The sequence below is a fragment of the Podarcis muralis genome, chromosome 13 (assembly GCF_964188315.1).
Source record: "Podarcis muralis chromosome 13, rPodMur119.hap1.1, whole genome shotgun sequence".
NCBI lineage: Eukaryota > Metazoa > Chordata > Lepidosauria > Squamata > Lacertidae > Podarcis > Podarcis muralis.
The window spans coordinates 44,974,703-45,000,877 of NC_135667.1; the positions used below are offsets into that span (position 1 = coordinate 44,974,703).

The 26,175-nt window shown below is 44.6% G+C and overlaps 1 protein-coding gene across 4 annotated transcripts in view; it reads left to right on the top strand.

The window, feature by feature from the left end:
* Positions 1–273: 273 nt before the first annotated feature.
* Positions 274–26,175, top strand: part of REEP1 (receptor accessory protein 1) — a 69,218-nt gene continuing 43,316 nt past the window's right edge. For 2 of the 4 annotated variants that reach the window (XM_028702200.2, XM_028702201.2), the window contains exon 1: positions 278–489. In XM_028702200.2, the coding sequence (XP_028558033.2) occupies positions 458–489 (32 nt within the window). In that variant the 5' untranslated portion in view covers positions 278–457. Of the gene's footprint in view, positions 490–26,175 lie in introns of all 4 variants that reach the window. The other 2 variants (XM_028702202.2, XM_077917501.1) reach the window with 2 other exon arrangements.

Genomic DNA, 26,175 nt, shown 5'->3' on the forward strand with positions numbered 1-26,175 from the left:
GTGTATTGCTTTGTAATGATTTGTTGGGTCTCTGGACCGTAATAAAGATTGATGATGATGTTACTGATTTGTACAAATGTTACATGGGGGAAAAATAATATGAGAGACATTGCACACACTTTTGTAGATCAAGAAAATCTTTAATTAAAAAAAAAACCAGCAGCAATCATTGATGATGATGATGATGAAAGAGGCTCCGCACAGCATCAGGGCAGGTGCGAGGTCCCTCGCGCGCCCGGCCCTCCCAGCCGCGCTCGTGCGGCCCTCGGCCGCTTCCGGCCGCTCCCCAGTGAGGCTGCGCGCTGGCGCTGGCATGCCGAATGGCTGAGGCGCCTGGCGCTGCTGCTGCTGCTGCTCCTTCTTCCCGCGACGGCAGACGGGCAGCTCCGAGCCGGGCGGGGGAAAGCGGACCCACTCCCTGCTGCTGCTGCTGCTGTCACCGGAGCCGCTCAGCGCCATGGTCTCCTGGATCATCTCCAGGCTAGTGGTGTGAGTAGCCCGCGCGGGGGTGTCTCCCGCCGCGCGCCCTGCGCTTTTGGGGAACCCCCAGCCTTTTTGCAAGCGTGGTGGGCCATAGGATTGCATGGGGTTTTGGGTGTCTCTGTCTCCCGTGCGCAACGCAGCTTTCCACCCAACGCGCCCCGGGCTAAGAATATCTGCCCATCTAATTATAGCCTTTCCTTCGCAGGCTGCCGCCGGTGCCTAGATTTTTTTCTTTTCCCTTTCTTGCGCTCAGCAGCAGGAGATCGGCGTGGGTTTGGGGTTGGTTTTTTTAAATACAGCAAAGGGAAGATGTCCGTTTTTGGGTTGCTTTTTAAAAAGCACCCCACAAAATCCTATATTGGCTTGGCGCTGCCGGGTAGGGGTAAAGCCAGGACGGATGCACGCGAAAGCGGGGTTGCTTTTTGCAGCGTTTCCCCTCTGCAAATGGGGACAAAAATCGAATATTGGGAAGGGCGGCAGGGAAATTGACGCTTTGTTGCTGGCAATACCTATTTCTGTGGGGTGGGGGCTCGCTAGAGGGCGCTGTCTGGAGCCATCCCATGGGAGGTGGGAGCAGAGAGAGAGGGGTCCTAATTTATTTTTTGGTTAAGCACTGTTTACCTTACATGATTAAAATGGGGGGGGGGAAGCATCTGTGGGGTTCCCCTGTCTTTGAAACCAAAACAAAAGAAAAACCCATAGCCTTTCTGGAAAAGTGGAGAATTCTCCTGCTTCAACATAGGCGTCGATGGTGATCTTCACATGTTATGGGGTACCCAGGCATGCGTACAGGAATCCCTGGGAAATTCTCCCCAGGAAGCAAACAATGGAGTCTGTTTCCATGACCATTTGCATCTAGAAAGGGAAGGGAGTCGGCCTACAACATGTGCCCGCAACATGAAACCGGTTATCTTCACAGATGCTGCTTTTGTAAAAGAAATGTAGCTTGCCAAAGTTAGGAGAGCAACAGAATGAACCCGAATGTGGATTTTCCTTGGGCTTCCTCTTCTAGGATGCTGAAGGCAATTTGTTGTTGGAGGCCCAGCGCCACCTTTGTCTGGAGAGATGTGCTAGGATAACGCCCGGTTCATCCACCTGGCTTCTGTCTCTGCCCACCAGTCCGAAAGATGGGAAGAGGGTGGGATTGATTTTTGAGCTTCCTCTCTGTGAGCCTTTTGATGGCGGGTCATGGCAAGGGTTGGAAGAACAGAAGCCGGCAAGTTATATGATCCTGATCAATCTGCAGCTGTCATTTTCTGTGGTTGAGTTTGCACTTTGCTAGGGTGAACCATGTTAAATATCAGATGGGTATTTTGCAAACAAGATAAGTCCTTTGCTGATCTTTTTAAAAAATAAGATGCCACTTTAAGGTTTTGTTCTGAAAAGCTGTGTTTTCTCTTTCTCTCTCCACATAATTTACATAGTATTTCCAAGTGTGTGATTGGCATAGTATTTCTAAGCTCATGTTTAAAGATGCTGTTCCACTCTTCTTTGTTTTGGGCATAATTTCGAATACAGTCTCTCATTTGACTTTTAAACTCAGGCTCATTTTTAAACGTCTAGTATTAATCTGTTTGCAGTATTTGCCTCCTCCCATCTTGTGGAGCTTTGTTGAAATAGTGTCGATTGGTGTGTGGTTCTGGAAAACAAAGGCAGCCCAAGGAACGGCCGTATTATGAGTGAGGTCATACATCACACAGTTTGAAAGGCGTGGGGTGCGGTGAGGAAGAGAACAGCATCAGTGCACCTACAGTTCTTTGTTGCACATGGTCTGCAAGCAGCAAAAGTATGACGCGACATCAGGACTTGTAGGAATAAAACACAAAGTTGCTTGACGGTGCAGAATAGCCCTCATTAAATACTACGTAGAGCAGGGGTCAGCAAACGTTTTCAGCAGGGGGCCGGTCCACTCTCCTTCAGACCTTGTGGGGGGCCGGACTATATTTTTTTTGGGGGGGGAATGAACGAATTCCTATACCCCACAAATAACCCAGAGATGCATTTTAAATAAAAGGACACATTCTACTCATGTAAAAACAAGCTGATTCCCAGACCGTCCGTGGGCCGAATTGAGAAGGTGATTGGGCCGGATCCGGCCCCTGGGCCTTAGTTTGCCTACCCATGACATAGAGGAAACGATTTCTTACAGTACAGACCACCCCTAGATTCCCTTTCTGAATGTGCTAGGTTGTGTGTTAATGGGGTGTGAAGGCAGTCTTCAGGTCATACAAATTTGGGTTAGGGTTTAAATGGAATTGTTCTGAAATATAAACATTTGATCGAAGTAGCCTCCCAAAGCCTGCTCCCCATTGCAATGAACATATGGCTAATTCAGAGCATGGCCATTTGAAGCAAATGTGGAAAGTTCCAAGGGAGGAATGCACAAGAATGCTAAAAGTTTAAAGTGCTCATTGAGTCCCAGCCAGGGTCTGTTGGCTCTGAAGCCTGATGTTGGGAATATTCTTAAAGCGGCAGTTGGGAGAAATGCAAAAATCAAAGGAAACTGTAGAATCATAGAATTGTAGAGGGTCATCTCGTCCAGTACCCCTGCTATGCAGGAATCTCAGCTAAAGCATAGCTGAGTTGCCCCACAAGAAAAAAACAAGGTCTTAAACAGACAATCAGCATAACTAGCAGCAGAGAACAGACATCTACCATTTCTGGTTGTCAGGAGTCCAGGTTCCCAGCCTGATAACACAGTAAGCGTAGGTAATTAAAAAGGAGGATTTATTGCAAAAACAAACAGATAGCTCCGGACGGTTCTAACAAAGCCTCCGGCGTCATCACTCAAGATGACCCTTCTGAAGATTTCTTCCGGTGTTGACAGAAGATATTGAACTTACAACTCTTACGTCTCTTGTTTTGCTTCCTGTCTAGTAGCCCTCCCATTCGCCGACTCTTCGGACTTATTGGTTTAGCTCTAACCTCTTCCTGTTCTGAACATGCTATCTGTGTGTTTGTTCATGCCTGTTTGAGCTTCCGGCAAGCTTTGACCGTATTCTATTCTGCTCTCAGCTACTGCCTTATCAACCTGCCCTTCAAGGTCAGGAAGAGCCAAAGTCTGCAGCTGCCGGCTTTCCCCTGCTTGTCTAACATCTAAGCCTCTCTGTTCTTGGCTGCCTTCTGCAGTTGGCTGCAAACCTTCGCTAGGAGCTGGCTCATTCCTGACACTGATTGACCTGGTAACGTAGCCATGGTGGGACCTGGGTAGTCCTGGCCTTTGAGAAACTTGTATTCCAGGTTTATCCCTCTGTTGCTTCTCAATGGCCAAACCTGTGGTCCATATGTTGGCAGACCTGGCATCAGGACAACATCTTCCCACTCACTGCTGAAAGTTATTTCCCAGCCTCCCTTCACCTTCTCCATCCCTTAATTCATTGCACTGCTGCTATAGTCAGCTACACAGCTCTCTTTCCACTGCAGTTCCCATAAAAACGAAACCCCAAAGTGCCAGGTTAACAATGCCAGACTACGCTTCAGGATTGGCATACACTGTCTCCTACCCATCTTCAGCAAAAACAACACTGGGTTACTTTTCTGGGCTGGCGTAACACATACTCTCTCAGCCACAGTCATTCTCTCTGCGACATGGGTATAGTAGCAGTGGACTTTTATCTGCATTGGCATTAACAGATTAATTTGTTAAATATTTATCAAGTCAAAAAGAAATCACATTTGGGGGGGGGGTAGGAAATAAGGCCTTAGCTAGAAAGAACACGAGTTCCTGACTTTGCTGCTACTTTTTTGTTTGGAGTCGACACACTGATTCCCTGAAGAAGAAGAAGAGTTTGGATTTGATATCCCGCCTTTCACTCCCTTTAAGGAGTCTCAAAGCGGCTAACATTCTCCTTTCCCTTCCTCCCCCACAACAAACACTCTGTGAGGTGAGTGGGGCTGAGAGACTTCAAGGAAGCGTGACTGGCCCAAGGTCACCCAGCAGCTGCATGTGGAGGAGCGGAGACGCGAACCCGGTTCCCCAGATTAGCAGACTACCGCTCTTAACCACTACACCACACTGGCTCCTGTCATAGCTACAATAAAACCCTAGATATTTGACTTGTTTTCTATGGAGCAGCTATCACTTCTCTAGTAGGGAAGACCAGCAGAATACAGTGGTACCTTGGTTTACGAACTTACTCCATTCTGGAAGTCCGTTCTTAAACCAAAACCGTTCTTAATCTGAGGCACGCTTTCCCTAATGAGGCCTCCGGCCGCCGGTGCCCTTCCACCGTTCGGATTCCGTTCTTAGACCGAGGTAATGTTCTCAAACCAAGACACTATTTCCGGTTTTGTGGAGTTTGTAAACCAAATCATTCTTAAACTGGACTGTTCTTAAACTGAGGTACCACTGTATGCTTAAAAGCAAAGCAAGGGTCTGTATTGGGCTTTCCTCTTCAGCCTTCCCTAATTGGCTAGATCTGCTTTCCTAAATCTTAGTCATTGCTATGGCTTCATTCATTGGCTAAAAACACTGAAAGGTGGAAGCAGACTGGTTTATCGCAAAACAAATGAGGAGGGTAAAGTGCCTGGACATTTTGCCTCAGATCTCAGGTTATGCAAATGCTAAAAGTTTGTAACTATTTTTTTAAATAAAAAAATGGGAATCTGGGGAATCACAGTCCATCTGATGGAGCAGAGCGACTGTGTCCCCCCACCAAACCCCATGGACATTCACGATGGCCACAGAATCCCCATCCTTGCTCTGTACAGATAATTAGGAGACAAGCAAGGTACTGTAACTGGAAGGAGCAGGAATTTGGCAACGCAGGATGGACACAAAGCTGAACAACTACATTGGGAGCTAGGAGCAACAATGGCCAAAACCAGACAAACTGGAAGTGTTGTTGTTGTTGTTGTTTATTAAATAATAAATAATAATAAATAAATATTAAATAATAACCTTGGGTTACATACGCTTCAGGTTACATACGCTTCAGGTTACAGACTCTGCTAACCCAGAAATAGTACCTCGGGTTAAGAACTTTGCTTCAGGATGAGAACAGAAATCACGCAGTGGCAGCGGGAGGCCCCATTAGCTATAGTGGTACTTCAGCTTAAGAACAGTTTCAGGTTAAGAACAGACCTCCGGAACGAATTAAGTACTTAACCTGAGGTACCACTGTAGTAATAATAATAATAATAATAATAATAATAATAATAATAATATTTATACTCAGCCCTCCCTGGCCACCCTTCATTTGAGGATCACAGGGCAGTTTACAATACAAAAACACAAAAATGCATAGCATAGTAACAAACAATAACAATATTACACCTCCACCCACAGTAGGAGTGTTGTTATGAGTCCTTATCTTTGGCTCTGGGCACCATATTTCCTGTCTTCGCTCCTTTTTCTTTTTTTTAAAAAAACCTGCTAACAGAACAACTGGACTTGCTGCAATGTGTATTGCCAGGGAGCCCTCCAGTCATCATCTGAATTTGTGAAGAGGCCTCATCCTGTATCAATGAGTAGAATAAGCAAATTTTGTACAAATTTGAATCACGGGCCATATAGAACCTTTAAATATCTAGCAGCAGCCCTGGGCCAAAGTAGGACGTTCTGAAGGGAGGAAAGACCATTTATGCCACCCACCAGTTGATTTTGGGAGCGTCTAGTCCAGCCTCCCCCAACCTGGCGTCCTCCAGATGGTTTGGTCATTGGCCAGGCTGTCTGGGACTGAAGGGCAGCCGTTGAGGGAAGGCTGATGTAGCCCCATTCAACCTACCTCAAACTATCCAGACCCTTGAGGTGCGGGGCTTTACAGGTTTTAGGGGTGAGGCTGTACGTAGCCAACCTTTCCGAGTTAGCGGGCACACTTGGAATTTTCATTATGGTTGCCATTAATTTGATTTGAACTGATTTTATAATGAATTGATTTTAGAATGCTGTATTATTTTACTGTTGTTAGCCGCTCTGAGCCCAGCTTTGGCTGGGGAGGGCGGGGTGTAGATAAAATTTTATTATTATTATTATTTTATGAAGTGGCGTGGGCGCCGGTCACAAAATGGCTGCTATGGAAGTGTGGCATCAAACAAAATGGCTGCCTCATCTAGAAGCAGACAAGAGAGAGCCGCAAGACAGTGTAGGCATATTCTCAGAAAAGGGGCAAAAAGGCACCTATTGCTGCCCTTACTCAGAGAGAGATACTCTTTTTTCAGAACAGAAGAAAGGGAGGGGGTCCAGTTCTGGAATTCAATGTCATGTGAACCGGTTTAAGGGAGTGTGTCAATGCGAGGCAGTGTCAACCATTGCACATGGTGGCTTTTTGAGGGGAAGTTCATTGAGACTACTTGTGGGTGTCAGAGGAGGTTGTTGTTGTTTAGTCGTTTAGTCGTGTCCGACTCTTCGTGACCCCCTGGACCAGAGCATGCCAGGCACTCCTGTCTTCCACTGCCTCCCGCAGTTTGGTCAAACTCATGCTGGTAGCTTCAAGAACACTATCCAACCATCTCGTCCTCTGTCGTCCCCTTCTCCTTGTGCCCTCCATCTTTCCCAGCATCAGGGTTTTTTCAAGGGAGTCTTCTCTTCTCATGAGGTGGCCAAAGTCTTGGAGCCTCAGCTTCAGGATCTGTCCTTCCAGTGAGCACTCAGGGCTGATTACCTTAAGAATTGATAGGTTTGATCTTCTTGCAGTCCATGGGACTCTCAAGAATCGCCTCCAGCACCATAATTCAAAAGCATCAATTCTTCGGCAATCAGCCTTCTTGATGGTCCAGCTCTCACTTCCATACATCACTACTGGGAAAACGATAGCTTTAACTCTACGGACCTTTGTTGGCAAGGTGATGTCTCCGCTTTTTAAGGTGCTGTCTGGGTTTGTCATTGCTTTTCTCCCAAGAAGCAGGCGTCTTTTAATTTCATGGAGGTACATAGGAGGTACTGGTGAGCATACTGGGGCCCTCAGACACCATACTGGCAACCTCTGCTCTGTGTTCACTGGGAAGAATGATGGTCTCCTAAGAGGAGCCTCCTTTAAGGCGATGAAAGGCGCTCACAGAGGCTGTGTGATGTGCACCACAGTGAGCCCCTCCCCACTCTGATTTTCCATTAGTTCCAGCACAATCGTTTTTGCATTTAATCACGTTCCTCTATATCTGCTTTCTGCAAATGAAAGCTAGCTTTTCAAATCTGTATCCTTGTCTGGGTTCTGCTGCATCGTCGGTCTATTCAAATATTGTGGAGACGCCGTAAGGAAATGTAGGGCAATCTGAGCCCCGTTCAGTTAAACTGCCTCTGTCTTTCTTTGTGTGATTTAATTTTTAATGTGTTCCATGTGTGCTGAGGTCTGGTCTTAACCTACACAGATTTCTGGTCTCTTCCATCCTGTAGCTGCATCCTTAATAAAACAGATCAGCTGACAGATGAACCAGAAACTGATTTCGGAACTATGGCTAAAAATTTATGTTTGCTTTGTTGGAAGTCTTTGTTCTATCTTTCTGAGGACTGCAGATTGCTTGTGGAGCTTATGGCAATTACTATCCTGTTCACTGAGCGATGGATTACGTTAGGTTTCCCTGAAGCATCTTTAGATTGGAAGTTGATAAGACAAGGCAGTCCCCATCATGCCATATTATGTTGACACAGCACATTCCAGCACCACGTAATAGTAAATTTAATCAAACCTACCCTCTTATGTCAAGCTTCTGTAGATAATTTCACTCGCAGCAGTGCCATTGCTTTTAATTCTAACAGATTATGTTCATTACATTACTACCCTAGTATAGATGTTAAAAGGATACAAATTTCTTCCATTTCAACCAAAGGTTTCTTGAGGTTTTGATTGATCTTGGATCTGAGTTTTCATATCATTCGAGAACCAGATGATAGGAACTGGGTAGGGGTATCATCTTTTGTCCCTTTCGGGAATTTCCTCATTCTTCATACATGCTTGTCAAAATCCTAGTCTTTTGTCAATTTAATTGCTCAGTGATGGATGGGAGGACCAGAAGGTGGAAGGAGAAAGGGGTGGCTCTTTCTTTTGTATTCTCAGCTTTGCTGCACACTCAACAAACTTCTGTCTGCTTCCCTCCCCAACTCAACAGCTGCATCAATGATGGGAATGGGTTGGGGCAAAGACACCTCCTTGTTTGGGGGAAGTGAAATACCTGAAACATTTGCCCTCACAACGTTGGCATTGCGTTCAGGAAGGACTGACTGTCTGACCTCCCAGTTGAACTATTGTGGTTCCTTATTCTCCCAAACCTAGGAGAGGGCCGGGACTAAAGGTAAACATAAAGGGACCCCTGACCATTAGGTCCAGTTGTGGCCGACTCTGGGGTTGCGGCGCTCATCTCGCTTTATTGGCTGAGGCAGCCGGCGTACAGCTTCCGGGTCATGTGGCCAGCATGACTAAGCCGCTTCTGGCAAACCAGAGCAGTGCATGGAAACGCCGTTTACCTTCCCGCCGGAGCAGTACCTATTTATCTACCTGCACTTTGATGTGCTTTCAAACTGTTAGGTTGGCAGGAGCTGGGACCGAGCAATGGGAGCTCACCCCGTCACGGGGATTCGAACCACCAACCTTCTGATCGGCAAGCCCTAGGCTCTGTGGTTTAACCCACAGCGCCACCCGCATCCCATGGGTCAGGACTAATGCGTCTCAAATAAATGTCTTCCTTGCCAACGAAGATCATGGAATGGAAGTATATTAAATTGGGAACAGGCCGTAGCTTCGTGGTAGAGCCCATGACTTGCACGCAGAAGCTTCTAGGTTAAACCCCTGGCTTCTCCAGCTAGGAAAAGGAATATTCCCTGCCTGTAACCGTGGGGTGGCCACTGCCAGTCAGTTGACAGTACTGAGCCAGGTAGGCCAATGGTAAAAGCCTGCTTTCCATCTCTTTGTAGGTTTCGGTTTCTTGCAATGACTGCAAATGCCCCAAGGGTGACAGAGAGCAAAAATGTTGATGGGGATGGTTTGTGTGTCTATGTATTATTTATTTATAATCTAGTTAATTTGGTGGACAGGGGAGAGGGGAAGAAGGGATGGGACCACCCACCATTTACGCCGCTCCGTATCCATCTGCTCTGCACGGACCATCTGTATCCCCCGCCATCACTCCTGTCTCTGTTGCCATCCATCACTGAAGTCATCGCTGTGGCTGGGGCAAGGGAATGCTGGGAATTAGCTTGATAAATATTGCATAGCCTGAGCTCCGTAGCACTATATAGCTTTCTGAGGAAGGTTTCAGGAGAGTGTTCCTCTTTACCCCCTCCTCAAATCCTTTTGCTCCTCTTCCCTTCCCCCTGGTAATCAAGTCCTCACATTTGGATCCGACTGTCAGCTGCAAGCAAGAATCCTTCAGTGCTATGTAGCACAACTGGAGTGGGTGGTGTTGGTTCAGGAGGGCAGGAAGGAAAAGAAGGTCTCCCCCCCGCCCTTTTTGGAAAACCAAATGTCCTGTAAATCCACATCAGGGTAAAGTGTTTTGGTTGGCCAAGTGATGGTAGCTCCATAATGTAGATTTCTTAAAATTTATTTTGCGCCAACCTTTTCTTTTCGTGTCACTGTTCCCTGTTGTTATGTACTGAGTGAATAGGATCCAAAATGCAGCCGTCTGATTGGTCCTAGAACAATAGGATTAAGAATGCAGCAGTCTGATTGGTCCTAGAACAATGCAGCAGTATGATTGGTCTGCAGGAGCCACCCAATCCGGCTCCAGATGGAAGTGAATCCACAACCTGATTGGCCTACAGGAGAATTCCGGAATTAGCCAATCACGTGCAGCCCATTGTGTAAATAATGTATATAAAGCAGATACTTTGAGGGGACATTCATTCCTCCTCACCACTATGAGCTGAATAAAGAGCATGAAATCCACTCTCGACTCAGAGTATATTTCACCAGGAAAGGAGGAGTACCTTCACCCATTATCAACTTTTCCTCACTTGGAGATTGTTTTCAGAAGACCTGCGCCTGTACTTGCCCATGAGACCTAATTAGTTTGGGTACCTTCTCAGTGGTAGCCCCATGCCTGAGGAAGTTAGTTCCCAAAAGAGGTTCTTCTGACCTCTTGTTGCAAGCCTGGAATTTATTTAAAAAATTTTATTATGCCTTCTGTTGGGACTTACAGATCTTGACGGATTCCTGAACGTTCTGGGGCATCTACCCTTGGGAAGAGCAAATGATGTTGTTGAGGATCTTGTCTCATTACAAAACGTTGAGATGCAGAGGGTTATTGATCACTCCTGAGTGCCCTCCCTGATGCCAAGGGGCCCTGCAATCCAAATTGTGTCCAAGGGAACTGTGGGTGTTGGACCAGGTTGTGTGACTGCCAAGAGTGTCGGTGGTATAGATCTCACTCCAAGGCTGACTGAGCATTGGTTAGAAGCCATAATTGCGCCTAACATATGGTAATAAGGGCAGTGAATAAGTCCTCCTTTGCTGACCACTGAGGCCAAGTAATTGTCCAACGTAACTTTTGCAGTTTGTCCAGAAATTGGTCTCACCGGCTGATAGGAGGTGAGTTGAGGCCTGATGCCATTGCTTGGTCCACCATTTTAAGGATAGGATTGCTCCGCTCTATGGTGATTTAGATATTATTGTGACAGTCCCAGCTGTAGTTCCAATGCTGCTTCTCACCTGACAGAAAGAAATATTACCCTTCCGTGCTGTGGATAATGAGAGCATCCGTTTTTGTCTTCTCTTTACCTTTGAATAGAATTTCAGCTGTGCAATTGACATATATATGCTGACTGAGAAGCTTTATTTTGTGTGTGTGTGTGTGTGTGTCACCCTAAGAAATCTCCCCCAAAGTACCATCTGTAGGGAGAACATCATGCTCAGCGATGATCTCTGTGTTCTGAGAGAGCCATGGGTTAGATTTTGTTTTTTTAAGTGGCTATTGTGTACGCGAGGTAGAAGCAGGGTTGTTGTAAAAACACAGCTACGTTTCCTAAGTTTTCATTCATCCCCGAGGAAAAAAATTGTGTACGCAACCGCGAGCGTGCTTATTGCAACATACTGGAAGAATGACAGACTCCCTACCAGAGTTGAATGGTTATCCAAATTGACAGAATATGCGGAATTAGCCTCTCTTTCGGAAAGAATCGGAGACAAGCCCAGACAGGAGTTCATTCTAGATTTTCAAAAATTATTTGAAAAGCAGTTGTAATCTAAACACGGTAGTTGCCTTTGAATGATTTCTGTCAATAATACATATGATGGAATATGATATCGAAATAGAAAAGAGATTTTTTTACAAAATAGTCATGATAAATTAAAGCAAGATGTTTGATATAAAGGAAAATACGGAGAGGATGGGAAGTCATAGGTTTGTGTAGAAAGCACATAGTTGAAACTGTATATATTTTTTGTGATATCTTTATTGGACTGACTGAAATGAAGATGATTATGTGTTGTGTATATATATGGAAAATGAATAATAAAGCATTTAATTTTTTAAAAAAGTTTTCATTCAGAAAAATAAGGAAAGTGGGGAGGGGAGAGGTTGCTTTCCATCAGAATAAGCCAACAGGCTTGAGTCGCTAACTGCTGCAAATGAAATAACCAGAATAACTGAGAAATGTATTCTTGGCAGCTCCACAAGTTTTTTTTTTAGTGGAGCATTAGAGGGAACATCATAACAATTACTGCCTTCCAAATGAGCGGCCTTCTTCCCAGGTGGCAGATGTCTCTCTGTGCCATGCACAAAACAATATCTGTTGCCTCAGGGTAGCTTTGGGGCTCTGCACCCATCTCCCTGAGAAGCGGATCCTAGTCCATGTGCAAGATTGTGCATGCTAGATTTTATTCACTAAAACATTCCCTTTTGCCAGTGAAGCAGAAGAACTGTCTGTTACTTTACTTTTTTGCAGTGCAAGGCCCATGCAACCTTTCTCTGAAGTCCTATGCTAATTAAGGCTTACTCCAAAGTAAATGCGCACAGGATTGCAGCTTTAACCTCTCTTCCCCTCCAGAGTGATTACATTACTCTAATTTCAGTGCTGCAGAGATAGCTTAGGAAAGAGAGTGAATATTTATGTAAAGGGGACGGAGCTTAATTGATTGCTTATGATCTCATCTTAGTGATGCTGCTTTTGTTAAAAGCGTTACTGGAAACTGCAAGGGAGGAAGAAATGGTCTGTAATTTTCTGCTACCCAGAAAAGCCTTAGAAACACCAGGTAGATGTACATTTTAGCACCAGAGGGGGAGATCTACAATGGTGTCTTTTTGTTTAAGTTCACAAACATTTGTTCTGGGGGTAGCTTTTCTGGTGTTCGCCATTGTTTTTCCTTCAAAATTTTAATGCATGATGACTTCCCTTACTGGAAAGGTATAGTGGGAAGCGTTCCGCTTCCTAAAAATGAAATGAAATGATAAATTATAGCCTTTGTAGAAAGTTCTCAAGATGGTATGAGCATGGCAGGGAAGAGGGTGTTTTTGGACCGTCTGAAAGGGTCAGGAACAATAAATCAGTAGATACCTGTGACCAGTGTTTTACTCTAAGGTAAATTCCAATATTGCAGATAGTCCCAAGGGCAACACTAGAGAGGAGTCGGAACAGTCCAATGGTCAAATACAGTACAAGGAGATACAGTGGTACCTTGGTTCTCAAACGCCTTGGTACTCAAACAACTTGGAACCCAAACACTGCGAACCCGAAAGCAAGTGTTCCGCTTTGCGAATTTTTTTCGGAAGCTGAACATGCTCCGTTTTGAATGTTACACTTCCGATTTGAGCGTTATGCTGAGGTCTGTCTGTTTTTGCTATTTATTTTGCATTTTGGTTTTTGCGGCTTTTTTGTTTTGTTTTTGTGACTGTGTGGAACCCAGTTCAGCTACTGATTGATTGATTGATTGTGACTACAGTAGATTGTTTATTGCTTTCATTTTATGGATCAATGGCCTTGTATAGATAGATTCATGTTAAATTGCTGGTTTTGGGGTTGTTTTTAAAAGTCTGGAACGGATTAATCCATTTTGCATTACTTTCTATGGGAAAGCGCGCCTTGGTTTTGGAATGCTTTGGTTTTGGAACAGACTTCCAGAACGGATTAAGTTTGAGAACCAAGGTACCACTGTAAGTTCAAAGTCAAACCGTAAGGCCAGGTTCCCATCTATGAAGAAGATCTAAGATTGGAATCCTGGGGTTATTCCTACATGGAGTAATTTAAACTAGATACTTTCAGTATTGCAGATTACTAGTGTTCTCGAAGAGAACTTGTGTGTTCTGTGTAGACTCTTCTTTCCACATCTTATGACTCTGCTGAAAGCATTTTATACAGAATTGGTAGCAAATGTAATAACAACTGTGAAATTTAATATCGAAAGGATGTAGAAACCAGTTGACGTTTTCACAATTAACCGTTTGTTGAGTAAGTCTTGGGAAGCTCTGCATACGGAACAGGATAGCTATGTTATGAAAGCTACAAGTGATGTAAATAAATCTGTTGAGGAAATATGGAAGCCATTTTAAAAGAAGTTTTGCAGTAGAATATATGGGGAGTAATGATATATCTGATACAAATCACAAATTATCAGTGCAATTATCAGTGCACCCGGGACGCGGGTGGCGCTATGGGTAAAACCTCAGCGCCTAGGACTTGCCGATCACATGGTCGGCGGTTCGAATCCCCGCGACGGGGTGCGCTCCCGTCGTTCGGTCCCAGCGCCTGCCAACCTAGCAGTTCGAAAGCACCCCTGGGTGCAAGTAGATAAATAGGGACCGCTTACCAGCGGGAAGGTAAACGGCGTTCCGTGTGCTGCGCTGGCTCACCAGATGCAGCTTGTCATGCTGGCCACGTGACCCGGAAGTGTCTGCGGACAGCGATGGCTCCCGGCCTTTAGAGTGAGATGAGCGCACAACCCTAGAGTCTGTCAAGACTGGCCCGTATGGGCAGGGGTACCTTTACCTTTAATGATATATCTGATACAAATCACAAATTATCAGTGCAAAATTACAAGGCTTTTCAAAAGTGCATTGTCAGTCCTGAGTACAGTTTCTAGACTTCAGTTTTTCACAGTTATTGTTAGTGGATAACACCCAGACATGCATTATGGATGCAGGGGTAAACAAAGCAAATTCTTTCTTTTTTTAAAGGACATGTTACCACCCTCTGGTGTCAACAGTATTCTTAATATTCCCAGGGTTTGTGAATGCAACAACTTAATTTTGTATCTTGTGTGTGCGTGTGTGTGTTTCATTTCAATTTTCATGCAATTGTATTGTTTTCTCTTTGTTTTTTGTTTCGGTATGTTGTTGAACTGTATGCTTTTGATTGAATTAGTAAAAAAGAAATATAAAAAAAGAAAAAGAAGAGAGCAGGCAGGCAGCCAGGCTAAAGCTGTCTGTGTATATCATGCCTGCACTGCTTTGACCTACTGAGCTGTTAAAACCTCTTGATTTTGCTGCCAACCTTGGATAAGGAAAAGACAGCAGCTGTTATGCACCTGGTAGGACACATTGCTGCTGTAGGGCTGCATTGACTGAATAACAAGTTGTGCAGGCCTGCTATTGATTAAACGTATTCTGAAGGATACCACACACACAAAAATGAATGCGGTGGCATTTGGCTTCTTTAACACAAGCTAAGCTCTATGGAAATAGTAATATTTGCTGCAGGAAGTGTGGAAAATGCTGGTGGTATTATTATTATTATTATTATTATTATCCTGCCCAGCCACTCTGGGCGGCTCCCAGCAGATTAAAAACAGAATAAAACATCAAATATTAAAAACTTCCCTAAACAGGGCTGTCTTCTAAAAGTCAGGTAGTTGTTTATTTCCTTATCACAGGGGTCAGCAACCTTTTAAAGCAGGGGGCCGGTCCACTGTCCCTTAGACCTTGTGGGGGGCCGGAGTATTTTTTTTGGGGGGGGAAATGAACGAATTCCTATGCCCCACAAATAACCCAGAGATGCATTTTAAATAAAAGGACACATTCTACTCATGTAAAAACATGCTGATTCCCGGACCGTCTGTGGGCCGGATTTAGAAGGCGATTGGGCTGGATTTGGCCCCTGGGCCTTAGGTTGCCTACCCATGCCTTAGTATCTGATGGGAGGGCATTCCACAGGGCGGGTGCCACTACCGAGAAGGCCCTCTGCCTGGTTCCCTGTAACCTCACTTCTCGCAGTGAGGGAACCCCCAGAAGGTAGAGCTGCTGGACTGTCGGGTTAGGTGGATCAGTAGAATTGTCTCACCTGGATAAGGCGACTTTGAATGTACAGTGGTGCCTCGCAAGACGAAAAGAATCCGTTCTGCGAGTCTCTTCGTCTTGCGGTTTTTTCGTCTTGCGAAGCAAGCCCATTAGCGGCTTAGCGGCTTAGCGCTATTAGCGGCTTAGCGGGCTTAGCGGATCAGCTGATAAGTGGCTTAGCGGCTTAGCAGGTCAGCTGATAAGCGGCTTAGCGGATCAGCTGATAAGCGGCTTAGCGATCAGCTGTTTAGCGGCTTAGCGGATCAGCTGTTTAGCGGCTTAGCGGCTTGGGAAAAGGGGGGGGAGGAGGAAAAAAACCCTGCAGGAACTCGCAAGACATTTTCGTCTTGCGAAGCAAGCCCATAGGAAATTCATTTTGCGAAGCACCTCCAAAACGGAAAACCCTTTCGTCTAGCGGGTTTTCCGTCTTGCGAGGCATTCGTCTTGCGGGGCACCACTGTATTTCCCAGTTTGCTTCCAGTTGTGGTCTCTGTTGCTAATGTCTGGAAGCACAGTGATCACAACAACAGTAATAAATGTGGTAGCAACGATAATGCACTCAGAGACATTTTGATTATAAGCGAGATTCATTTTGCTTAAATGTTGACTCTCTTGAAAGTTCTGCCTAGGGTCCTTGGAACAAAAAGCAGAAATTGATGAGGAGCCTCTAACCCCATGGTTTCCAGTGTGGGGCAATTTGATTTTTAAGGGGGGCAATTCGAGAATGAGTTATTAACAGTTAACGGCCTTTTAGGCTTCCTCCACGTGAATAGGAGTTCAGTTTTTGAATAATAAGAATGATATATCATGGGGGGTGGGATCAGGATTTTAGAGATGGGGCATGGCCAAAAAAGGAAAGGAGTTGCCTGGTTAAAAACAAAGAATGTTTACTAGTCTCCTGAAGACTGAAGATACAGACTTCTGAGGAAGGAGAGCACTTATGGGAAGCTCAACATTATTTGGAAATTCTGTTCACAAAATGCTTTTTTTTTTTAACCCTTCATCTTATTTAATTTTCAGGTTTTCTTTTTTTTTAAAATGCTTTTTATTGAGTTTTCTTTAACATACACAAACAAAATAAATACTCTAAAATTCAACAATCATACGTCTACTTATTTTCTAAATACTCTGTTGTGCACAGACTTCCCTCCCTCCCTTCAACAGGCTTTCATATTGAATTTCCTCTTTTTTCGCAGGTTCTTAGTAGCATCCTATACACATCACAAAATTTATTTTAATCCTACTACAGTCTTTAAGCTTCTATGGTTATTGCCTATATACTCAACAAATTTACTCCATTTTTGAACTTTGTTTCCTCTTGGTTACGGATCCTGTGAGTCAGTTTTGCTAATTCTACATATTCAGCCATTTTTGTCTGCCACTCCATTAGTATTGGTATTTCCTGAGTTGTCCATTTTGGGGCTACTAAGATTCTGGCGGCAGGCGTAGCATACATAAATAGTCTCTGATCTGCTTATTTCATCTCCTATCTCCTAGGAAGGAACTTTCAGGTTTTCTACATGACTGAAATGCAAATCTTGTTGTTAGGATTCTCTCCTACCTTTTTTGATCTTATATTTGGATTTATATTCCTATTATAATTTTTACTACGCATTCAAATTTTGTATTTTTATGTTGTGAACCACCCTGTGGTCTTCGGATGAAAGGTGGTATCCAATTTTAATTAATTAATCATAATAATATTAGTAATGAAAGAGAGTTGCTGTTTCTTTCAGAGAATTAATTAATTAATTATTATTATTATTATTATTATTATTATTATTATTATTTATTATTTGTACCCCGCTCATCTGGCTGGGTTTCCCCAGCCACTCTGGGCGGCTTCCAACAAAGACAAAAATTACACTAAAATGTCACACATTAAAAACTTCCCTTTTTAAAGGAAAGCTAAACAACATTACCGTATTTTTTGCTCTATAAGACTCACTTTTTCCCTCCTAAAAAGTAAGGGGAAATGTGTGTGCGTCTTATGGAGCGAATGCAGGCTGCGCAGCTATCCCAGAAGCCAGAACAGCAAGAGGAATTGCTGCTTTCACTGCGCAGCGATCCCTCTTGCTGTTCTGGCTTCTGAGATTCAGAATATTTTTTTTCTTGTTTTCCTCCTCCAAAAACTAGGTGCGTCTTGTGGTCTGGTGCGTCTTATAGAGCGAAAAATACGGCAATTTATGTGTGACAATTGCTTTCCTGAAACATTTAAAGGAGGCTGGGATTTTTTAATAAAGCTTGGGTGACGAAGAAGATGAGTCTTGTTTCAGGTTTGCTAGAGGCAGCCCTTTCCAGCAAAGAGGCTCTTCATCAGCTTGCTTTTAACCATATGTGAATTCTGGGGAAGGGTAATTCAATTCTCTGCTCTGCATAAAAGGCGTTGGGTTGAGTGGAAGCTAAGACGAGAAGCTTGGCTCTCAGATGTACTGGGAAGAACGGGGTGGGCTAAGGTCATTTCAGTGTCTATAACCTCTGAATGGACAAGCTCACCTGTTCGCCAGCGTCCAACAACTGATGTCCAGTCACTCAAGTCAGAATGATGCAGAGACCCCTTCTAAAAGACAGGTCTTGCTTCAAGACAGCCGTGGCTGCTTAAATTAGAAACAGGTTTCCCTTTCAGCTCTAGCTGGCTGAGCTTTTAGGGGCTAGGTGTCTGAAGCAGCTAAAGATTGTGTAAAGAAAAGGCAGATTTCTTAATTATTCTTAGAAAAAGAAATAAAATTCAATAGGGGTAATTTTTCGTGTAGAACAACTGCTTTAGAGTATTGGTTTTATTTGCAATAAATATACACCCCCCACCTTATTTATGATCACATCTTCTCTGAACTTCCTCCAGAGATTTTTATTGTGACTGCCATGAGGAATTACTGTAATTTTTTAAACCCTGTAATTAATTAAATGACACAGCTTTCTCCCATGTCCACATTGCTTTACAAACCATTTCATATTAGTTTTCTTTTACATTCTGTTAGGGTTGCAAGCTGATTTATGAAATATTAGTCACCATAATGTTGGTCAAATGATTGATCTATTTATATTTGCAAATATTCACACATTCACTAAACAGGTAATCCCCTCCCCCCTTTAAATAGCTCACATGTGCATATCTTGGAACATCATTCACTCACACAGACATATACACACACTCGTATTTTAAAGCAAAAACTTAATCTGAAGATTCACATTCCGAAGCTAAAGCAAAAGATCAAAGGACGAAAACTCAGTTTTTGTAAGGTTAGCAGCCTGTTTCAGTGCTTTTTGAACACTACTGTTCTCTGTTGCTGATTTTATTCTGATCTTGTTTTGATTTCCTATAAAATGTGGGTGGGACAGGAAAGAGAGTGTGGCTTTGAGATTTGTGGGGAGGAGATTTTAATTTATTTTATTTTTGACATTCTCATTTAGAGTGCTGTACAGTGGTACCTCGGGTTAAGAACTTAATTCATTTTGGAGGTCTGTTCTTAACCTGAAACTGTTCTTAACCTGAAGCACCACTTTAGCTAATGGGGCCTCCTGCTGCCGCTGCGTCGCTGCTGCACGATTTCTATTCTCATCTTGAAGCAAAGTTCTTAACCCGAGGTAATATTTTTGGGTTAGCGGAGTTAGTAACCTGAAGCGTATGTAACCTGAAGTGTATGTAACCTGAGGTACCACTGTATTCTTATTGGAGGAGCCTCCACTGCGCACACATTCCAAAAACAACTACTTCTGCTATGAACTTAAGAATGGTATCAAAGGAACCATCTCTCCCCCAAACTTGCCCAAGTTCTGAGATATCCAGGTGAGGCCGTTCTCACAGTTCTGTCGCCTTCACAGGCAATTCTGGTGAAAATGTGAGAGAGGGCCTTCTCAGTGGCTGCTCCCTGGCTTTAAAACTCCTTTCCTAGAGCAGCTAGACCAGGGCTTGGCAACATTTTTCGAGACCGGGCCAGTCCACTCCCCGTCAGACCTCTCAGTGGGCAGGAGTGTGCGTGCACTCAAGCTATTTCCGGCACTCTTCTGGGTCAGAAGAGTGTTGGAAATAGCGTGTGTGCATGCTCACGGGTGCTCCTCCGTCCCAGAAATGCGCCAGAAATAGCGCATACGCTATTTCAGGCACACTTCTACGATGCAGGAGTGCCCGTGCGCATGCACACACGCTATTTCCAGCACTCTTCCGACCCGGAAGTCGGTCCCTGCAGCAAGAAAAAAATGGTGCCACGGGGGGGGGGAGCACGGAATCCCTACGCCGATCCACAGAACAGCTGTGGGTTGGTTCCAGGAAGCTCATGGGCCGTAACCGGCCCATGGGCCTTAGGTTGCCAACCTCTGAGCTAGACTAACTCCCTTCTTCTTGTCCTTTCATTCTGTCAGGATTCTGGGAACTGACTGCTTTTAAGAAAATAACTCTTTAACAGTGTGCTGTACAGTGGAAACTTGGTTCCCGAACTTAATCCCTTCCGGGAGTCCGTTCCGGGAGTCTGTTCGATTCCCGAAACAGTTCGGGAACCAAGTGCAGCAGCTTCCTGCAGCCAATTAGAAGCCGCACCGGGCGTTCGGCTTCCAAAGAAAGTTTGAAAACCAGAACAATTACTTCCAGTTTTCGTTCGTTCGGGAGCCAGAACGTTTGGCTCCCAAGGCGTTTGGGAACCGAGGTTCCACTGTACCATTTCTAAAATTATTATTATCTGCATTTTAGTATATATGGCTTTCTAAACTGTTTTGATTCCACAGATAGATTAATTACTTCTTAACAATAATCTTGTATACATGGTTAGCTGTGTGCATTTTATCTGTATTTGTTTCAATTTTTGTGAGCCATGTTGAGTCCCAGTTTTAGGGGAGAGGCGAGATATAAACAAATTTAAATGGTACTGGTAATAGGAAACAGGGACTCATAGCTTGCCCCCCAGAACACAAATTGAAATATTGCACTAGCATTTGTTTAGATGAGAAGTTTACATCTTCTCTGTTCTGGTTTTGGGGAAACACAGTTTTGTTTTGCCAGGAACCTATGAAGAACTTGTTATCCCAGCAGTGCTGTAAACTTAGGAGGCTCTCAGAAGCTCAAATACCAAGAGGTTCCACCACCATGGCAACCAGGGAAGCAAAGCTCAGATGGGTTGCGGTGTCATTAGGAAAGCCATGAAACATTTTTTTAATAAAACTTACTTGGTTTAGTGATAATAATAATAATAATAATAATAATAATAATAATAATAATAATAATTTATTATTTGTACCCAGCCCATCTGGCTGGGTTTCCCCAGCCACTCTGGGCGGCTTCCACAAAGACCAAAAATACACTAAAATGTCACACATTAAAAACTTCCCTCAACAGGGCTGCCTTCAGATGTCTTCTGAATGTCAGGTAGTTGTTTATCTCTTTGACATCTGATGGGAGGGCGTTCCACAGGGCGGGCGCCACTACCGAGAAGGCCCTTTGCCTGGTTCCCTGTAGTTTTGCTTCTTGCAATGAGGGAACCGCCAGAAGGCCCTCGGCGCTGGATCTCAGCAGAACGATGGGGGTGGAGACGCTCCTTCAGGTATACTAGGCCGAGGCCGTTTAGGGCTTTAAAGGTCAGCACCAACACTTTGAATTGTGCTCGGAAACGTACTGGGAGCCAATGTAGGTCTTTCAAGACCGGTGTTATGTGGTCTCAGTGGTCGCCCCCAGTCACCAGTCTGGCTGCCACATTCTGGATTAGTTGTAGTTTCCGAGTCACCTTCAAAGGTAGCCCCACATAGAGCGCATTGCAGTAGTCCAAGCGGGAGATAACTAGAGCATGCACCACTCTGGCGAGACAGTCCGTGGGCAGGTAGGGTCTAAGCTAAGGTGTAGAATCCCAGTCAAATTTAAAACCATGTTATGACACAATTAAAGTGGTGCCTCACAAGATGAATGCCTCGCAAGACAAAAAACCCGCTAGACGAAAGGGTTTTTTGTTTTTTGAGCTGCTTCGCAAGACGATTTTCCCTGTGGGCTTGCTTCGCAAGACGGAAACGTCTTGCAAGTTTGTTTCCTTTTTCTTAACACCATTAATACAGTTGCGACTTGACTTCGAGGAGCAACTCATAGCACGCGGTGTGGTAGCCTTTTTTGAGGTTTTTGAAGACTTTGGTGATTTTTGAAGCTTTTCCAAAGCTTTCCCGACACCGTGCTTCGCAAGACGAAAAAAATTGCAAGACGACAAAACTCGCGGAACGAATTAATTTCGTCTTGCGAGGCACCACTGTATTTAGAATTTCTCAATGTGGAGAGAGTGCTGGCATTGACCATGACTTTTTTCTTTTCTTTTTGTTATCTATATTTTTGATAACTATATTCTGGTTGAACTTTCCTCATGAGATTGCAGGGCAGTAGCCTTGCTTTTTCTTAGGTTGGCACAGGTAAAATAATATTGTGTATTATTGCTGGAGAGTCTGTGAGAATGGTGGTTTTTAAGAACAGGAATTGTTCTGCCAAAGTTTACCGTTTCAGATTATTGGGTTTCTCTTCAACAAATCCTTTTGCATACATTGTGCTTCTGTATTTTGGTTAAGACCCCTTTGGATACTTTGGATACTTTCTGATTTAAAGTGCTAAGGGAAAAGCGACTGGTGTTCCTCTTAGCACAGCATCGCAGATTCTTCCACAAACAGGGAGTGGACTTGTATGAACGCCTATTCAGTGTGTTTCAGAAACGTTCCAGTAATTTGTTTAAAGCAAAATGTAATTAAATAGTGAATAATTTAATAATTGAAGAATGTTTAATTAGACGACCAATGCATATTAGCAGGCACTCTAGACTGGTGTTGTGAGCCATATTAGTAATCAACATCCCTGTTCAACAGAAGGAGACAATCTCAGCATTAAGCTTGCAGCTAGAGCAGTGGTGTAGCTCTTTCACATTTGATAAAGCTCTTTGAGGAGGCACAAAACAGACACACACACACACCCAGGAAAAATTGAAATGTACCCAAATCGTTTAAATTTTGTTTACAGCTTCTCTTTATTCTCCTTTGGCCCCATTTTTAATTGTTTTCCTTACAAGGTGATCCCAGGCAATCGAGGATAGTGAAAATGTGTTGACATAATGGGGCCGCATAACCATTCAGATACGTCTATGAGACAACATCACGGAGAAAAAAACCTTCACCTTGCCATCCCTCAGAATGGAAGAGGGAATGAATGCCGGTTGCTGTGACACTTTTAGGTCTTGCCATACTGTATTTGCAGTTTAGCATCCAACAGAACAAGAGGGAGCATTGGCCTGGTTGCTTTAACAGTGGGGCCGTGTTCATCCTCTCCCTGATCACACAGTCTCTTGTGACCCCGCCAAAAGTGACTTGGACACTGACGCATAGCGAGTGGGCCAAGCTAGGTTGTGAAAGCCATTGATGCGGATGGCAGAGGTGCTGCACCCAGGCCCCGATGCCAGGCTTGAACCTTCCAGTCAGATTCCCCTGAGAGGCCAACACCTTCACTGCCAAAGAGTTCACCCCAAAGCCAAAGCAGGCAATGCACTTTGCGGGAAATAGGAGATGGAGTGGTAGGCTCCAAGTGACAAGGCTACCCCTTTCCATCCTCAGGAAGGAGAGGAACATAGGAGGGGTTATACAGTGGTACCTCAGGTTAAGTACTTACTTCGTTCCGTAGGTCCGTTCTTAACCTGAAACTGTACTTAACCTGAAGCACCACTTTAGCTATTGGGGCCTCCTGCTGCCGCCGCGCCGCCAGAGTACGATTTCTGTTCTCATCCTGAAGCAATGTTCTTAACCTGAAGCACTATTTCTGGGTTAGCGGAGTCTGTAACCTGAAGCGTATGTAACCTGAAGCGTATGTAACCCGAGGTACCACTGTATAAGCTCTCCGTTGAGTGGGTCTCCTTGGAACAAGTTGTCTGCTTGCTGTGAACTGTCCACGGTACTGAAGAACCTGTGTCTGGTTGACATTGTTTGTCTAGTACAGCGGTACCTCTGGATGCAAACGGGATCTGTTCCGGAGCATCTGCTTGTGTGCAGGTCCCAATTTGACGCTTCTGTACATGTGCATGACATCATTTTGAGCGCATGCGTGAACGGTGAAACCCGGAAGTAACACGTTCCGTTACTTCCGGGTCGCCGCGGAGCACAACCCAAAAACCCTCAACCTGAAGCATATTTAACCCGAGGTATGACTATAGTTTATGGGTAGGCAAACTAAGGCCCGGGGGCCGGATCCGGCCCAATCGCCTTCTAAAGCTGGCCTACGGACGGTCTGGGAATCAGCATGTTTTTACATGAGTAGAATGTGTCCTTTTATTTAAAATGCATCTCTGGGTTATTTGTGGGGCACAGGAATTCGTTCATCCCCCCCCCCAAAAAAAAATATAGTACGGCCCCCGACAAGGTCTGAGGGACAGTGGACCGGCCCCCTGCTGAAAAAGTTTGCTGACCCCTGGCTCTAGTTCATGTTTACTGACCTAGCCTGCGCATTATTAACTGCCTTTGGCATCAATGACTAGACCACTTTTTGGAGCTGCTTTCTCCAAATCTTTCAACGTGCTCAGCCTCACCAGGATTGGGCCTGGCCTAGTGCAAAAAGTGTACCCTTTGTTTACTTAAAACACTTGCATGCCACATACAGTGGAGCCTCGGTTGTCAAACGTAATCTGTTCCGGAAGACCGTTTGACAACAACAGCGCAATTCCTTTTTAAAAATGGAGAAACGCACCTTGGAAGCTATTCGACTTCCGAGGCGCGTTCAAAAATGGAAGCATTCACTTCCTGGTTGTCGGCGTTTGGGTACTGAATTGTTCGGCTTCTGAGCCGTTCGACAACTGAGGTTCCACTGTATTTTTTAACCCCACAAAACTTTGAGATACAGTGGTGCCTCGCAAGACGAAAATAATCCGTTCCGCGAGTCTCTTCGTCTAGCGGTTTTTTCGTCTTGCGAAGCAACCCTATTAGCGGCTTAGCGGATTAGCGCTATTAGCGGCTTAGCGGCTATTAAAGGCTTAGCGGCTTAGCGGCTAAAAGGCTATTAGCGGCTTAGCGGCTTAGAAAAAGGGGGGGGAGCGGGAAAAAATCGCAAGACGTTTCCGTCTTGTGAAGCAAGCCCATAGGGAAAATCGTCTTGCGAAGCGCATCGAACACGGAAAACCCTTTCGTCTAGCGGGTTTTTCGTCTTGCGAGGCATTCGTCTTGCGGGGCACCACTGTACCTTACAACAATTAAGTAGCCAAATCCTTTCACGGTATCCTGAAACAGATTGCCGGGGGTGTGGTGTGGAAATGCCCACAAAACAAAAGGCCCCCTGATTTAACTCCTTTGCATGGCGACTTACCTCAAGTCCCCCTTGCTTGAGTGCTGTCCCCTTTTACCAGCTACACTCCTTTGCACTTTCCCTCTCATGCTATATTTTCTCCCTGACACAAACAGTATGCACAAACCGCATACACTGATATAGGGGTGGGGAACATTTTTCCTCTGAAAGACCAGTACGAATAACTCCCTCCTGAGGGTGCTGTATATGACAGAAGTCGCTTTTGAGCCATTGTTACTGCTGGGAAAGCAAAAGAAAATTGCATTGGAGTTCCAGTCACAGAATTCCAATGTAACATGTAGTCTGACTCTTAGAGACATATGTAAACACAGCAGGGAGCACTCCTCACACTTCTTCAATGGGAAACAGTCCAGGGCTTTGCCATATATAACCATTTTCCACAGAGCCTATAAATCCAGCTGTCTCCGTAAGGCCAAGTTAGTTTCTGTTGTTAGGATAAACGAAAGGAGCAAATGTTAGTTGTCAAACGCTGGAGTCTTATTTTGCAGGAAACAAGAACATGAGATAGCAACAAGCCAAGCTCATGAAGGAGAAAAATGAACTGGAAAAAAGTGTGGTACAGTTATAATTTAGGAGAGAGGGAGAGAGAGAAAAATCTGGTCAGGCTTTTTAGAGGCCTTTTATGCTTCTTTGGGGTGTAAGATTTTATTTAAACAAATGTTTGGGATAGATATTTCACTATTTAAAAAAAGGTAAAGGTAAAGGACCCCTGACAGTTAAGTCGGGCTCATCTCGCTTTACTGGCCGAGGGAGCCGATGTTTGTCCACAGACAGTTTTTCCAGGTCATGTGGCCAGCATGACTAAGCCGCTTCTGGCGAAACCAGAGCAACGCACGGAAACACCGTTTACCTTCCCGCTGAAGCAGTACCTATTTATCTACTTGCACTGGCATGCTTTCGAACTGCTAGGTTGGCAGGAGCTGGGACCGAGCAACAGGAGCTCACCCCGTTGCAGGGATTTGAACCGCCGACCTTGCGATCGGCAAGCCCTAGGCTCAGTTGTTTAGACCAAAGCGAGGCTAACCGTTCTTGGCAATGTCTCTGCTACGCCACAAACCCTCTTGTGTAACTTTGAATAAGTAGAACGTTTGATAAAACGTTCTTTTATTTTATATAAATTAATGCAGTATAAATATTTTACCACCACCATGCGTCTACTGACAGTAACTGACTCTGATTGAATTCTGAACTTTACTGACAACCAGGGTGGGCGAGAAAGATATCTTTTTGCTGAACTCGTACCAGATTGATTGTACAGCAAG